At 38.7% G+C, this 17208-nt stretch overlaps 1 protein-coding gene across 1 annotated transcript in view; it reads left to right on the top strand.

The window, feature by feature from the left end:
* The first annotated feature begins 378 nt into the window (after positions 1 to 378).
* The window catches only part of PRMT9 (protein arginine methyltransferase 9), a 19961-nt gene continuing 3131 nt past the window's right edge, over positions 379 to 17208 (top strand). The window contains 10 exon segments of the mRNA XM_010169552.2: positions 379 to 533; positions 1070 to 1218; positions 2575 to 2811; positions 3407 to 3574; positions 5446 to 5548; positions 6654 to 6760; positions 10365 to 10557; positions 14751 to 14934; positions 16998 to 17194; positions 17196 to 17208. The exon segment at positions 17196 to 17208 is cut by the window's right edge and continues 502 nt beyond it. Of these exon segments, the coding sequence (XP_010167854.2) occupies positions 1199 to 1218; positions 2575 to 2811; positions 3407 to 3574; positions 5446 to 5548; positions 6654 to 6760; positions 10365 to 10557; positions 14751 to 14934; positions 16998 to 17194; positions 17196 to 17208 (1222 nt within the window). The 5' untranslated portion in view covers positions 379 to 533; positions 1070 to 1198.

Here is a 17208-nt window from a genome sequence, read left to right as displayed (position 1 = left end):
AAAACTGTTTGGTCAGAGACATGCTAAAACGTGTACTGCAAAAATCAATTTTAAAAAGTGAAGAAGTGTAACCTGTTTCTAGGACCTGGTCTGAATGTGATGCATGCTTGACTTTTGAATGGTGGACACTCATTTTAAAGTTGATGGAATTATCAGTGGCGTAAAGATGAGTATGTTTTTGAATGCTTATGATTTGGGGAGAGGGAGGATAACTTCACAAATGCCAATGAAAATTCAGTCTGTCAGCTTTGTGTGCAACCTTTTTGGCTTACAGTATACACAACTATTTTTATTATTATTATTAATTTTATTTTTTTTAGGATAAGAGAGTATTTACGTCCTTCAGAATGCCCAACTCCAATGCTAAATTTAATTGTAGCCATAGAGGCGGTCAGCAAGCTGGGAGGCAGGAGTTGGTTTCTAGGTCTTTGCAGAGTGCTCAGCATTGCCTGGAGGACCAGGATTTTGGAACTGCATATGCTCACTATCTCCTGGTACTAAATCTAGCTCCTGAATTAAAAACTAGTGTCAAAGTAAGTAGTCTTTGAATTACCTGAAACTTTTTTTTTTGTTGTTACTGTATTCCTCTTGAGGCTTTGTGGTATGTTTTGTGCTTGTGATTTGTGGCATGTAACTGGTTTTCCTAGTCAGTCTTCAAAATAAAAGCAGAAAACAGTAATAATGGAGACAGCTGTTAACTAGTTTATTAACCTGTGTTTGCCTCTGAGGAGAGAACTGCTACACTTTTATTTTACTCTGTGCATGTGAACCAAGTTTAATAAACATAGGGCCTTGGTACAAGTATTGGCTTGTAGTGTAGCCTGTATTAATATACACATAAGCTCTTATTATATACTGCTGGGTGATGATACTGCTCGTGGATATCTGAGAGCTTATTTCTGCTTCTTCAAGGGAACCAACTGATTTGGGATGATAGTAAACAGCTGTATGCTGCTGCTTAGGGAAATGAGGGTGTTGGGTGCATGTCAGGATATCTCTAGACGTTTTCAGGGCTCAATTCCCTGCTGGTAACTGCCAGCAACTCAGTGGTGTATGTTTTACTTTCTAGGAAACATTTCAGTTTACGCTCTTTAAATGGGCAGAAGAGCTAGATTCTCTGGCACGGATTCAAGATCTGTTTAACTGTTACGAGCAAGCACTTGAACTGTATCCAAATGATGAAGTGATATGTAACAGTATGGGAGAACATCTTTTCAGGTTTGTGGTAATGTGTGTTCAGTTTTTGTAAGGTTCACATTTAGTATTGTATGTTAATACAATTATGTTATTACAATCTATGTCCAATTCAGCTGAGCACGTAAAATGTGCTTAGAAGAAATGCAAGCTTATCCTTAATGCTGTATAGCATGCACTGTTGAACTTCAGATCTGTTTGTCAACTTAAAACAGAGTAGCCAGTGCTAAAATAAATGTTGATTGTCACTGCAAAATTAAAAAAAAAAAAAAAAAAAAAAAGAAGTAAAAGCACTTTTACTAAAGTGAAAACGTAAAAGCACTGTCTTCAGATATTTTCTAAAAACTTATTAAGGAATTACTAAACAAAAAAGAGACCAAAGTTGTTGAGTCACTGTGTTAACTGTTGTTGTGGTTAACCTGCCATTTTTGAAGTTCTTCCTTTCTTTCCTGTTAGGTCCCTGAAAACTACTGTCTTTTAATTCTGGTCCTTCTCGAGGTCACATATAACAGACATCTGAAGTGAAAAAGCTGGTCATGTGTACTGTACTGTGTAGGGCTGTTCTTAAATGGTTTGAGCTTATGCTTTTATTTATTAGTGTAAAGCATTGTTTTCCTGCTTTCTCCAGCAGTGCAAAACCTGGTGCTTTGCTGGTGCTTTGCTTCTAAGGTCTTCTAAGACTGAAATTTTAAGATTGAAATCATAGGTCATGGATCCAGATAGGTACATTTTAATACAGTGCTTGGAAGAGTTGTTCCTCAAAACAAACAAACAAAATAATCAACAAAAAGAAAACCTAATTAAAACTGTTTCTTGCATTTCATAGATTTGGGGTTTTTTTTTCAGTCTGTCTGATTTGAGAATATGTTATAGGTATTATAAAGATTTGCTTCAAGTTCACAACTCAGTTTCACAATTGCCACTTAATGCAATTGCTAGCAACTGAAAACTTGGTTGCTTTACAGTATGTTCCATTTAAATACGGTAAAACAGTTTTGGGGTTTGTAGCATTCTCTTGACTTGAAAATCTGTGAGACTGGATTGCAGAGTTGCTGTTGTCATACTGTTGCAGCAAGTTCTTGTAAAACCTGTTCTAGTTTGTCAAAGGATGTAATAGTGGATGAAGGGTGGTATTGGAGAAGTCCACACAATGGTATTTTTGGACTATTTATGCATTTTAAAGTGACTTGATGTAGACCTGTAAATCATTCTTTTTCATAAGGTAGTATCAGTGTTTCTAAAGATAATCTTTCCAACTAATGCAAAATATTTCCATTGTCTTTTAACTGACGTAAGACCTCCTTACAGACCTGCAGATATTTACAGATATTTGTTGGCTGAATGCATACTTTCTCTTTATTTGTAATTTTTTACTGTTAGAATGGGCTTTAGAGACGAAGCAGCTGGATATTTTCATAAAGCAGTGAAGCTTAACCCAGACTTTGCAGATGCAAAGGAGAATTTTTACCGCGTTGCAAACTGGCTTGTGGAACGCTGGCACTTCATCATGCTCAACGATGCCAAGAGGAACCTTACTTACCTGAAGGCAATTGAGAACGCTGTTCGCTCAGGGTGCAAATCTGTTCTTGATATCGGAACAGGAACAGGAATTTTGAGGTGTGTTGTAAAGTGCATGTTTAGCGTGAATGTGATAGTTCACATTTATAGAAACATATTTGTTGTCTAACAAAATTCAGTTGCTTGTGGAAAAAAGTAATTTACTTTCATGCCTTTATCGAGACAAAACTTAGGAAACTTAAAAAAGCTTTCAGAAGTCCATGAGTCTGGAGGTTAGTGTCTAGTAATATTTTTTAACCCTTTTTTAAATTATTTGTTGCAGATGCTTTTTGTGTCAATAACTACTGTATAAATTGAATTACTCATGTTGGTTTGGGAGTTGCCATGTCATGTATCCTGTCTTTAAGTATTGGGTCTAGTATAAAAAGTGGATTTAGCATAGCTGGAGGAGTATCCTTATGTTACCTTTTTTTAAATTATTTTTTTGTGATAGCATATCAAGAGGATATCAGTTTGTGTGATATCAGTGTTCACACAAGAGATACTAGTTCACTTAATAGTGATTTTTAGACTTGAACTGTTTTCTTAAATTATGAAGCAGATGCAGAAATAGAACTTAAAACTTAGTGTCTTCTCATGCCTTGCCTAAAATGATTTAAAGTGGAGGTGAAAAGCTCTGATTCATGTTTTTCAGTATGTTTGCAAAAAAGGCAGGAGCATCTTTTGTCTATGCCTGTGAATTATCAAAAACCATGTATGAACTTGCCCATGATGTGGTGGCAGCAAATAATATGGAAAGAGAGATCAAACTTTTGCATTTGAAGTCACTGGATATAGAAATTCCAAAGCACATTCCTGAAAGGTAGGTTGCTGTGCTCTGTTGTGATACTATTTTCAATTTGCTCTTAGTTTCAAGAAAATAGAGAATACCCTGTGACCTGCACAGGAAATAACTTTGCCTATGATACTACCCGTAATGTGAGAAGGTTCTCTGTGTGTTTTGTGTTTTTATAGACCAATGCAGAAACAATAACTTTAGATTGTACTAATTCCTGTGGTAGATCAGCAGTGTCATCAATGAAGGAGTTTAATTCTTTGATGGTGGGAGCTTTGGGGCATGTGCAATCATATTGCAGCAACAGGAAAAGAGAAATTAGATTACTACATCATAGAAGTCATTTTAACACGCTTTTATACTTAACTTGTGGTGCACTTCTGCAGCCTGTGAATAGGATGGAGGCGTGTGATAGGGCCTGGAAAGGAAGGCTGTTTCTGGGACACGCCGCACCCCTGCAGCTCCACGTCAACTTCTGTGTTTGCCAGAGAGATCAGAAATTGCAAATTATCTGCCTCTTCTGATCAGGGAGTGAGGGAAGACTTCCCCTCCCCTCTGTCCCCTAAGCAGAGTGCTCCTGTAGTTGGAGGTGAGGAGGTGGCGTGTGATGTGCAGGAGTTCCTGGTTGATTGTATCTGGAAGGCTGGTGGTGGCTGGGCTGGCTTTAGCTGTGAATGTCAGCTCGCAGTGGTGGGGATCCACAGGGCTTTCAGTCTGGCTTTAGATATTGGAGTGTAAAATTCAGTGGAAGGGTGTTACAGTTTGTCTGGTGATAACAGGTTTTTGTGTTTGTGTTGAGGTTTTTGTTTGTGTGTGTACATCTGCCCACTTGACTGTATAGCAGAGATCCATGTGCTTTGGAAAATTAAGGAGCTTATTTTTCCAATATTAAGCGATGTCTTCTGGAACATCGTAAGAGCTGCTAGGACAAATCATCAGCTTGGAATTGCTCTTGGCAAATTAGAATTTGATCAGCATTACAGCTTTCAGTATATGTGATCTAGACTTTTTATGCTACACTGCTCTTCCTTACTCACTATCCCAATCAGCAGGGGTTATTCAGGAGGATCTGTAAATTATTAGCAGGTAGAAATCTGAGGGGATTTTTGTTTTGGTATATGCAAAGGATTGGTTTATTCAGCTGACTGCTACTAGGGATGCAGAGTAAACATGGGAAGGAAATAATCCATTTTACTTTGAATAACTAGCATTTAATAAAGTGTCTGGCACAGGCTCATGATCTGAAATGATGAAGCTGCCATGGTTTAGCAGGCCAGTCAAACCTTGTGTCAGCTGAGCTACAGTAACTGTTTATCCTCATCATGTATATGATGAGTTACTGCATGTCACCTGTCAGGAATAAATTACTACTGTTCTGGAAATGTCTTATCATACCATATGTGTTCTGGCTTAAATCCAAAGGACTTATAATTTTAGGGTCTGTTAGTCTGCGTAGTAATTTTATTGTACTTCGATTATAGGGGGGTTTTAATTCCTTTTTAACACACACGCATGGATGCATACTCCTGCACAAGATTCAGACAAAATACATACTCTGCAGTATCATTGGCTATGTGCCCGGGCTAAAACATCTTCCTGTTTTGGCTAGATTCTTCCCACACAATTTATTTATAAATGCTGAACAAGAAGCTTTATGGTAAAGTCTTGCTCAATATTTATTCTCTTTTATCTGCATCTTGAATAATTTCTAACAACAATTTAAAACACATAATTTGTTGGAAGGATTAAATTGCCTGTCTGTATTGAAACTTCAGAACACTGGTAAAAGCTTTGCTCTGAGCTCACATTGGTGTGGTGTTGGTTTTTTCTTTAAAAGAATGATTGTTAACAGGAATGTGTTACACGTTATACTTCATGGTGTCTTTTGTCTTACCTAGAGTTTCCCTGGTTGTCACAGAAACGGTTGATGCTGGTTTATTTGGAGAAGGAATTGTGGAAAGCTTGATACATGCTTGGGAACATTTGCTTTTACAACCAAAGGTAGGTGATGTGGGTATGTACATATAAATGGGATTCCTGTTTTATTTGATATATATTCATGCATATATATGTGTGTGTGCATGTGCGTGCATTCACGCAGATACGTGAAGGAGGAACAACTGTCTTGTAAATATTTCAAGCCTGTCATTATTTTAAACACAAGGGGTCTGTGAATTTGATTTTGGTGAAAGGCAGTGGGGCAGCTGCATACGTTGTACTTCTGTACAGCATACAGATGTGGCTCGCTCTTGAGCCTTATTCATTTATTTCCTTTTTTCCTCTCTCTTTCTAAGTAACACCAAAAGGATTTGTGTGTGGTTTAAAGGCACTATTTCCCTGCAGGTTTGGTTGCAACCTGGTTCATTTTGAGAATCCAACATGTCGCAGAAAGTCGTGTCAGTCTAAGCAGAAAATGCTGAATTCTGGTAGAATGGTTTATCATCATAACACTAGGGAACAGTCAGTTATAATTTGGTAAATATGCTGTATGCTTGTGCTCTTAGTTTGTTTTTGCTAACTTTGAACTTTTTTGGACGACTGAATGATTCCATTGCGTCTCTCAGATTTTACTTTATGTGTTTAGCATTTTAGCTAGCATACGTTAAGAAAAGTGTTATGTCTTATATGGGTTAACCTCTGTTAGGTCTCATGAAATATCAGGACTTCTCTTTTGTTTTGATGTTGCCTTGATTCCAACTAATTTAAAGTAAAGTCTTACCTGGTTGGAAGCCTTTTGTATTGTATTGAACTGAAACTGATGACCTCTAGTGTTAAATATAGGAATGATGCATAAAGGGAAGGTCCTCTAATGTTTCAACATATTCTAACATAATACAAATTAAAGAACACTTTTAGAATTACATGGAGGAAGTAGTAGACATGAATAGTAAAGCTGATGCATGGTTATACTGAAACACAGTATTTAAGAAACTCTTTTGGTTTGGTTGACTGGAATGACAAACACCAGAAATTTTACTAGTCAGTAAGAACCAACTGATTTTTTGACTGTAATCTTGAATGGCTCATTAATATGTAACCTAGGCTTTGCAGCAATGGTAGAAATAGGTCACTACCTCATTGCATGTTGTTTTTCATATTTTCACAGCCTAAAAATCAAGATGTTGGTACTGGAGACTATGGCAGAGTTATTCCTGCTAGTGCTACAGTATTTGGGATGGCAGTGGAATGCAAAGAGATACGTAGACATCACAGGTACATTTAAACTCTAGCACAATTTGAACCCATATTTCTTATTTGCAAAAAGAGACTGGTGGTTTTTATTGAAGATTATTTATTTATTTATTTACTGTTCTGGTTTTTTTTATTAATTGCTGAATTTCCCCCCTGCCACCGTTCTGTGGTTCAGACTTTCTGGATCCCTTAATCAGAAACTCTTGATTTTCGGTTAGGCTGAAATACATGCCTTTAGGTCATTCTAAAGAAACTTCTATACTGGAGATTCTTGGATTAATACTTGGCTTTTATCCTCATTTTACCTTCTATATAATCTACTCCATACCTCACTACTGGATCTAACCCTTTCAGAAGATGAGACAGGATTTCGTAAAGCCCAGGTGTTGGTAACCTACCTAGCAATTATCTTTTTGAATATGTGCCTTGCCTAATTTTGCACTAGCATACAGTAGAGTTTCTTTGCTGAGACCAGTTAGGACTGTGTCAGTTATTTTCATATTCATTTTTATTCTCATCTCCTAGAACAGTATCACTGTATGGAGACGGTCTCTGTCTGAGAGGTTTGGAGCTGATGTTTTTTGTCTAGGGTTAATCCTGTTGCAGATCAAAGAAAACACATTTTATAGGAGCTTCTGTGTACTGGATGAAAAATAGCCAGGCTGCATCAGTGATTTTTCTAATGCAGTATACCTGGACAATGGCCAGAAAGAGACAGAAGATCCCATAGTAGATGGTCATGGAAGAACTTTCTTTTAGGAGAAATTAATTATTCATCAGTTTAAAAGATATGTTTTTGTCTTGAAACATGGCATTGACAGTTCCATACAAAATTTAAACAGAATGAGAGTTAATGCACTGTAACTTTGGGTTGTTGAATTACAATCCATTCTAATAGTATAGCTTAAGGTCAGGTGGCCAGCAGAACTGAAATGATTGCCACAAATCAATTATATGCTCTAGGAGTAAGAAAAATGTCACTTTTAGATTTTCTGCCTTTATAGTTTAAGATGGATCCCTTTTTGCTCCAGTAAGAATACCTGTCTTAAGTCTTTTAAGAAGTGCTGTTAAGCTTTATGTAAAACACTTGCCTATTCTCATATTTAAACTACTCAGATCTCTGAATTATTCTGATGTACCTGTATCCACATTTCCTTAAGAGTCTTCATGATCTACAGCAAAACTTTGGGGTTTGAATGTTTTTTTCTGAGCAGGATGCCTAATGAAATAGCAGTGTGAAAGTATCTCTTTTCTCGTGCTTCTTGTATCATCTATCACAGGTTCTGTCTTGTACAATTAATACAACTTTTCTTTTAGCTTCTTCTCATTATTTAATTTTTTTTTGAGTGGTTGTAAGTAGATGTAGAGCCCAGAAATCTATGAATATCTGAGGTTTTTTTCTGAAGTACATTTAAAAGTGTGTTTAATCTATTGTCAAGCACCGATTCATCTTGCTGAGAGAGGGAATCCCTTTTTACTCCAGTTGCTGATAGTCTTGCATATCACAGTCATCTGTCTGTGTGATCTGACCTTCTGCTTTGTATTCTGTCTCTTTGTTTTAGCAGTTTGAAGTTATGCTGTGTTTCTTGTGCTCTGATTGTTCTTAGTTCTTTGTTTTGTTTTTTCCTTAGGACGTAGTGAAATTCTAGAAAAATCATACCAGTTTTCTTGTAATTCTATATTTGGTGGACTTCAGCCAACTTTACAAAAAGTTTTGTGCTGATTTACCCCTTATTGTGACTTTATTACTTGATGTTTCAGTGATAATTGTAATGTTTCTTTTCTATAGCTGGTGCTGCCTGTACCCATTGCTTGTGTTCCCTAGAATGACTATAGGGCCCAACTGTGCTGTGGTGTTATGTAATTTTATTTATTTATGGTTAACTTTCACTTTTTCCTGAAGTCATTGTTCTCTTTTTGAAGCAGTTGTTTCACATCCATATGAAATGTGTTTGCTTCCAGAAGAACAAATGAACTGACAAACTTGTGTGAAGATTTGAGTTCTACTAAGGATAAGTTTAGACTTCCACAGAACTTTTAAGATACCAGAGTATACGACATACTGTGTTTTGAGTTTGAACTAGATATCTTTCGAGAACCATATGTAGCAGTAAAACAATGCTGTAAGAGAACATAGGTCTGCTACATTAGTGCATCTGTATTTAGTCATTTTGAATAAAATATGTCCCAGAATATGGGTTAACTTACTAATGTAAGTCACCGTAACAATTACAGGTTTCAGGGGTTTTTCAATGTTTAATTTATATCTGGTTAGGCCTCAGAAAGAGAGATAATAAAATGATTCTACTTCTGTGCTTATGTATTGAAGCCAGAAGGGTTCATGATAATATAATAATCTGCTGACCTCTTCCACAACACAGGGCTCATACAGCAGCTGTCCTGTGTGTAGTATTTCTTTTAAAATAGTACATGGATTCGGTTTCACGTGAAGGAGAATACGTTCTTATCCTTGTTAAAATATCTTAAGTTACTTCACAGGGCAGGTGAGAAGGCTGTAATTGCTGATAATGTTGCTGTATATTTTTAGTATTTATTGTGAAGTACTTACTACTTTGTGCTTTCTGTATGTCACATACACTTTTATTGTTAGGGAGTCTACTCCAAAGATGGAGTCGGATTCATTTTTGTATTTTAGCTGTGCATAATGGTCAAAATACATTTGCCTAAAAATCCAGGTTGTGACACAAGGCAACTTACTCAAATGTGCGATTGGGAGCTTCAAGGAGATGACCATATCTGATAAGAATATTATCAAGCAGCCTGTCAAGTCATCCTTAGTTTTTCAGAATAATCTAAAGTATAGCTTGTGCAAGACTCATCTCATATAACTTCCTGACTCATACTGTGAAAATGAGAACGTATCTTAAGTCCTCAAACCTGAGATAGTGTATGTAAGTAATTGTTTTCAAGCAGTTATAGCATTCTTTCTTCTTCAAAGTTTTTCATATATGGTTGTTTCTAGAAACCTAATTCATCTTCTGTCTTACAAGAGAGGATACTTGTATTCTGAGTTGTCAAAGCCTTTTACACCCGGAAATCAACACTGAGACTTTCTTTGCAGCTGTGTAACTAAAAATGCCTTATTCTGCATAGATTGTGCTTGATAAATATATGAAGGTACTTCAAAATTAAACTTTTATGTCAGACTCCAAAAATGCATTTTCCTATTGCATATTTATCTGTCTGTTCTGACTGTTCTGTTCATCTAAAAGAGACACTTTCATTATCTGTCTAATGCAGCAGCAGCAGAGAAGCCTTATTTGTTCTTATTATCAGAGGGTATGTTCTTTCTCTGTCAAGATTCAATAAGTTGTACTTAAGGGGGCAAAAGTTTGGCCTTTGAAAAAGGACATACTGGTCTTTTTCTCAGTTTCTAGTGACAGCATTCAGTTCTGATTCTTGAAAGTGACGTGCATTTTCTGTGCTTCAGAGCTGCTCTGAGCGTAACAAAAACCCCACAGAATTGTTTTACTATTTTTTAGATTTTCTAGTCCTACACTCTGGGCATTTAAAAATACTTAGCCAGCCAGGGAAGAATTTCCTTTGGGTTGTTTGGTCAAATTACTTGAAATTTAATTTCTTCCCTTTTTTCCTTTACTCCCAGAGTGGGAACGCAAGAAGTCGCTGGTGTGTGCTTGTCAAATTCAGTGCAGTTCTTCAGTCCAACATACGCTTCTGCTGGTTCAGAGGAAACTGTCGAACCTTACACTACCGAGAAGCTCAGTTGTATTCCTGGAGGATACGTACCTCTGACAGAACCCTGTCAAGTAATGACAGTAGATTTCAACAATCTGCAGGTAATTACTTTTTTTAAATCCTTTATAAGTAACCTATTTGTGACTGACGAGAGCTGCATATCTTATTTGCTTTCCGGGTTCAATTTCAGAATGGTTCACAAGTGCAAAGTGGGCAGGGCTGCACTGAAATCCTCTGCTGGTTTTGGTACTTGTCTGGTTGTGTGGTGATGTGATTCATCAGGTGACAGCCTCTTGAGTTCTTGAAGGTGGAGTTTTTTGTTTGCTTGGCATAGTTTCAGGAACTAAACTAGCTCACCACAGTATCAGACAACTGTCAACCTTGATACAGGGCTGGGGCAGAAGAGTGCAAAAGACACATCTTAAATGATTTATGCAGTTGTGGAGCTGACTAATTCTTCTAAAGCTAGAATCTTCAATAAACTCTTGAGGACAAATGAGAAAGGATGTATTTTACATCTGGCATAAGAATCTATAAGTGTTGATGGGTAAGTGTAAAAGAGAGGGGAGATGAAGATACTATCTTATCCTATTCAACCAGTTTGATTCCACCCTTCAACTCCTTTGGTATCTTACAGTATTTCTGTAATAACCATTCTAAAATACAGTAGCATTATTTTGTGTATTTTGCACAAAATATGTTTTTACGTGTCTACTAAATAGACCTGAAGCGTAAGGCAGGGACTTCAGCCTCTCACAGCTGCGCACGCTAAAAAGATGATACATCTGATCTCTGGTGTGTCTCTTGCTCATTGACCTGTGGTGAGGAGTTAGCATTGAGTCAGAGCTTAAAATAGATTCTGTTACATAAATGAAATTATTCTTGGCTACTGCTTGGCCAGGAATTGCAGTGTTTCTCAATCAATAGCTTTTCCTAGTTGGCATGCCTGACATTCTGAGATTAAAAATGAAATAAGACAAGGCTCTTCAGTATACTACTGGGAGCAATCTCTTTGCCCTAATGTTGCTTCTGCTTCTAGCATCAATAAAAAACTCTTACTCTCATCCGAGAGATGCCTACTCTTAAGTATCTGCCTGCTGGCAGTCATGTAAAGATAATTTTAAAGAGGAAAGAATAGTGTTACTCTTCAAACCCTGCTTCAGAACTGTTTCTTTGAAGTTTCAGTTAGACTAATGGAGTATTCTTCTCATGAAATGGTACCATGTAATTAAAGGTAAAGAGAAGAAATCCAGTTAATTAATTTGGAATCATTGGTTACTGCTTGTTGTTACTTTGTCACTGGGCAAATATAGTAGTTCCAAACACTGGTGGGTTACTTTCAACCTGAGAGTTTTTCTAGGGGTTTTTTGATCTTTTTGTTTTGGTTTGGGGTTTTTTGGTTTAATTTTTGGTTTTGTTGTGACCAAACCTGGATGTTCCATCAGTGCAGCTAAAAAATAAAAATTGTCTGTGCTCCTATGGGAATAAAAAAACCCTACTATAATTACAAACAGTAGCAGAATTACTTACTAAAGATTGAAATTCACATAAGAAATCACTTAGCACTAGTAAGGTAATTTGAAAGATCCCTTTTTTAAACTTGTATCTCAAAGAATGAGAGCGATGCTGCATTTCATAGAATCATAGAATGGTTTGGGTTGGAAGGGACCTTAAAGATCATCCAGTTCCAACCCCCCGGCCATCAGCAGGGACACCTTCCACTAGATCAGGTTGCTCAAAGCCTCATCCAACCTGGCCTTAAACACTTCCAGGGAGGGGGCACCTACAACTTCCTTGGGCAACCTGTTCCAGTGTCTGACCACCCTCACAGTGAAGAACTTCTTCCTAATGTCTAATCTAAACCTGCCCTCTTTCAGTTTAAACCCATTTTCCCTTGTTTTGACATTAACTGCCCTTATGAAAAGTCCCTCCCCAGCTTTCTTGTAGGCCCCTTCAGGTACTGGAAGGCTGCTATAAGGTCTCCCTGAAGCCTTCTCTTCTCCAGGCTGAACAGCCCCAACTCTTTCAGCCTGTCCTCATAGGAGAGGTGCTTATTTTGCTTGTACTAACTATCCAGACCTAAATTGTCAGAACTGAGAAAAAGACTTACAATATGGTACAACAGTGTTTCTCAAACTGTCGTAGGAGTCTTCAAAGTCATCATTACAGATCAGAGAAATAATGATAATGAGTCAAAATTTAAAAAAAAAAAAGAAAAAAAGTAGAGTTATGCTGATCACTTTATTCCTGCCATTAGCAGCAGCAGCAGCTCAGTTCCTCCCCGACAGGGAAGGGGATGTGGCTGTAAGTATGAGCTGCAGACCCTTGCACCTCGCGAGGTGCTCCCTGTGCCCGTGTTTGCTGGCAGCAGGTCGGTGCCGCTGGCAGTGGAAGTTAGTGTTTACCTCAGCAGCCAGTAACTGCAGCTCAGTCTCACTTCCAGGCCCTACAGGAACTGAGCTGTTGCCAACAACTGCAGGTATTGGCTCTTTCTGATTTTCTTGAGAAGTTACCGTGTGGAATACTTAAAAAATTCTTGATCAAGACACAGGAAATTTCATAACTGCATTCTTTAGTTTTTCCTTCTGTTTTTAGTCCCATTTACTTTTTTTAATACAAGCTATCTTTTTCTCCTTCAGAGGATATATGTGGCATGGCATCACTTTTGTTTTTTTACTGCCTCTTTTATTTTCTGCTTTATTGTCTCTTTAACTACAGTAGTTGGTAAATTGCCATCCTGGTATGCTAAAGCTGTTCAAGTCTGTAATTGTTATAAATAATAGAAAAAGGTTAATGCAGTGGACAGATGTGAAGAATAAAATGGGATAAGCAGCATGGTAGAGAGTGGAGAAAGCTGAAATAACTGCCATAAAAAAGTGGGTTTTTTATGTGTTGTGTGCCACAAGATAGGGATGTAACACTACAGTTACTAGAACTAGTGGATGAGAACTTTGGGGAAGTTCCACTAGTTCCTCCAGCTTTTGAGGAATAATGAGGAAGAATATTTTCAATATTAGTCTATCAAATACACTCCTAAACAGCTATAATTTCCCAGGAACTGAGAAACAGATGCATGCTTGTGCTCTTGCTGTCTTGCTTCAAGGGGCTTACTGTCAGCAAAGCTTCAACTTACTATTCTTTTCCTTTCTCCAGTTGAGGATAGATGGAAAAAATGACTGGCACCAAAGCACTTTTATCGAAGAGCAGTGAGATCTCATTATGAACTTTACGAGTACCCAGTAATTCTGACATGTGCATTGTTCAGCCATCTCTCAATTGTGAGAAGAGAGGTACTCTTGGAGAACACAGAATGAGAATAAAGAGGGGGAAAATTTAAAAAAATGCAGCATGTGAGAGCTGCTCATGTTCTTAGACTGGAACTTTCATTTTGCCTTATGTATTTTAAGATTGAAACTTAGGACAGATGTTGACATAAGGAAGCTGATAAATTTCTAGGCAAGGCTGTTACCAAGTGGAAGGGTTGTGACCAAGAGAATCTTTGGTCCCTTGTGATTGACCTCCTGTTAATTGGTTTATGGTGGAACTTTGTATATTAGAGCTGGGCCTCTTATATTTGTGAATGTTGGTAGCAGAAAGTAATTACTGAGGAAAATAAATTGTACATGGAAGAAGATTTAATTCCTGTTATGTATTCAAAGCTTTTTAGGAGTATTGCAGAATTTATAACCTGATCCCTTTAGGGGAGATCTTAGTTCTGCCCAGTAGTGAAATTGTACATGCCTGAGCTTTTACACAAAGCCTGTAGCCTAGGTAGCAGAGAAAATACCTTCAAAGATACTTGACTTACTGTTTGTAATGACTTTGCCAGACCTCTGTGTGAGCAAATTCAGTGCTTGCATAGAATGTTTCTAGAACTGATTGAACAGGGGTTTTAAGTGAAGCGTGTGTCTAAGCATTGGCTTAAATCCCACCCAAAAGACTGGCTCAGTTTTTGTTACTTCTCGTAAGGCAAGCCTTGCCAGTCTAAAGCCTTTCTTGTAGCTTTCAGTGTTTTCAAATGTGTATGTTCTTAGATGTAGGAACGTTTGCTTTAATGGCTTCTGGGTGCAGGTTGGCCATGTGCGTGGCTGCACTTGCATCTGGGAAGACAGTTCCTATGCTAATGAGTGCTGATGACAATTGGTACTGTAGCAGCTTGTTAACTTGCAGTTTGTGTTGGGTGGTCCCATGGACTGGTGCAGAAATTTGAATGACATAGTGAGTGTAACAAAAAAATCCTTTATTCATGGAAAGAGACTCTCTCACACTTTTCCTCTCTTTTCACTTTGGTCAGGAGCTGAAAAGCCTTGCGGCTAGAAAGCCCTGGAAGCTCAGCCTGCCAGTCACTGAAGGAGGAACACTAGATGCTGTTGTGGTGTGGTTTGAACTACAGCTTGATGATGAGCACTCTCTGTCTACGAGTCCCAGTGAGGAAACTTGCTGGGAACAGGCAGTCTATCCTGTACAGGGTCTCCTTGGTACGTCCTGTGGATTTTCTTGTTGTGGTACATTAACTTGGTTTCACTTTGGTTTTGAGCTAGTTCAGCTATCTCAGAGATTAGGAAGTGGCAGCAAATAGGTTTACAAGTTCCAACAGCAGGTAGCTGTGGGGTGGTTCCTGATCATGTTTCTGGACTGTATCGCAGCGTCCCTGCATCAGGCCTTGCTTGTGGAACTCTGCTGTAAAGCAGATGAGGGACCTGCTTAAGATCTGGGAGAATGCTTTTCATTCAGTTGGTTTTTTTTTCTGTACTGAATTAAATGCAATGTGGAGCAATTCCAAAAAGTGGGGCTCCTGACTGGCTCTATTTAGTCAAGATGTGACTTGTGAAAGGGAGGTGGGGGAGGTGAGGTAGGAATTTCTAGCTGCTACTGCCACAAAAACAAAACTAAACATTCCTGCCTACCCCTCGCCTCCATTTTGGTCTCAACATGAATACTGTTCCCTGCACGCACACATAGTGACAGTGTCATTTCCAGCAGCCTCTACTCTTCATTCGCCCATTTTCCATTCTCCTGTTCCATGGAATCTTAGAGTATCTTGAGTTGGAAGGGACCCATAAGGATCATCAAGTCCAATTCCCTGTTCCTCACAGGACTACCTAAAACTAGATCACATGACTGAGAGCAGTGTCCAGATACTCCTTGAACTCTGACGCGATTGGTGCTGTGACCACTTCCCTGGGGAGCCTGTTCCAGTGACCAACCACCCTCTCAGTGGAAGAGCCTTTTCCTAGTGTCCAGTCTGAACTTCCCCTGACGCAGCTTCATGCCAGTTCCTCATGTTCTATTGCTGGTCACTAGAGAGAGGAGATCAGCACCTCCCCTGCCCCCCTTGAGGAAGATGTAGGCTATGATGAGGTCACCCCTCAGCCTTCTCTTCTCCAAGATGAACAAATGATGTTACCTCAGCCACTCCTTATGTCTTGCCCTCAAGGCCTTTTACCATCTTGGTCACCCTCCTCTGGACAGACTAATAGTTTGATATCCTCCTTATATTGAGGAGCCCAAAATTGTGCACAGTACTCAAGGTGAGGTTGCAGCAGTGCAGTGTAGAGCGAGACAGTCCCCTCCCTCGACTGGCTAGCTGTGCTGTGCTTGATGCACGCTGGGACGTGGCCCTTCCAGCTCCCAAGGCACACTATTGACTCAACTTGCCATCAACCCAAACCCCCAGCTCTCTCTGCAGGGCTGCTCTCCAGCCTCTCATCCCCCAGTTTGTACGTATACATCCAGGATTGCCCTGTCCCAGATGGAGAATCTGGCACTTCCTCGTGTTAAATTCCATACAGTTGGTGCTTGCCCAACTCTCTAGTCTATCCAGATGTCTCTGCAAGGCCGCTGTACCCTCCAGCGAGTCCTTCTGGTTTAGTACTGATAGACAGTAGGGGCAGCTGTGCCATAGACTGGTTCAACTGAAGTGTAGGGGAGGGAAGAGGCTCTTTGAGCCTACATTGCCATTGAAATACATGTTTGTCAAACTGTAACATTTTTGGTTTGAAATTCTGGTCTGTATCAGCGGATTTACTTTCTTAGAACATACATAGAGAGTATCCAAAGACCATCTTGAGCTGTACAACATAAACATTCCAGTAAAATTCATTTTGAGTAAGTTACCCTTTCTAAACTGTATCTGTTTTCTGTGTCTACAAACTACAAATTTGCCTTTGTCTACAGGTGGTATTAAAATATTTAATGTTTAGCATTTTAAAGCAAAAGCAATTTCTTTGGCAGTGTGTTTTTGTCACTCTGCTGTTGACAGAACACTTAAAGTAGTACCTATTTATTATAGAAAGGCTTATTTTGAGAATAAATTGATTTTGCCTAGTGTGGGATGGTTTAAGGCAAATAGTAACATGGAATCACAGATTTCAGCTTGTGGGCTACAGACTAGAACAATTCTTTCATACACACTAGTAGCAAGTAATGAAGAAATAAGATAATACTTTGTTTTGGGTTTGTTGAGGGGTTTTTTAGGCACTGTATGGCTGTTTCAGTGTTTACTGTAAAGTAACTGACATTTTAATGCTGTTTTGCCAAGATTATTCTGTAAAGACTGGAGATACTGTGATGATGGAAGTTTGCTGCCAAGACTACTACTTGAAGATCCAGAAGATTTCTTCTTTGGCTTCAGAATGTGGGATGGACCTCAGTGACAGAGAGGACACACTGAGTTTGGGCAATGAAGCTGAATTATGTAATGCTCTGGCTGGTCTTCAGACGACCAGCAAACAGGATGGCAACAGTCAAGT

Source organism: Antrostomus carolinensis, unplaced genomic scaffold (assembly GCF_000700745.2).
Source record: "Antrostomus carolinensis isolate BGI_N321 unplaced genomic scaffold, ASM70074v2 scaffold30596, whole genome shotgun sequence".
NCBI lineage: Eukaryota > Metazoa > Chordata > Aves > Caprimulgiformes > Caprimulgidae > Antrostomus > Antrostomus carolinensis.
This window is presented reverse-complemented; position numbering and strand designations above follow the sequence as displayed.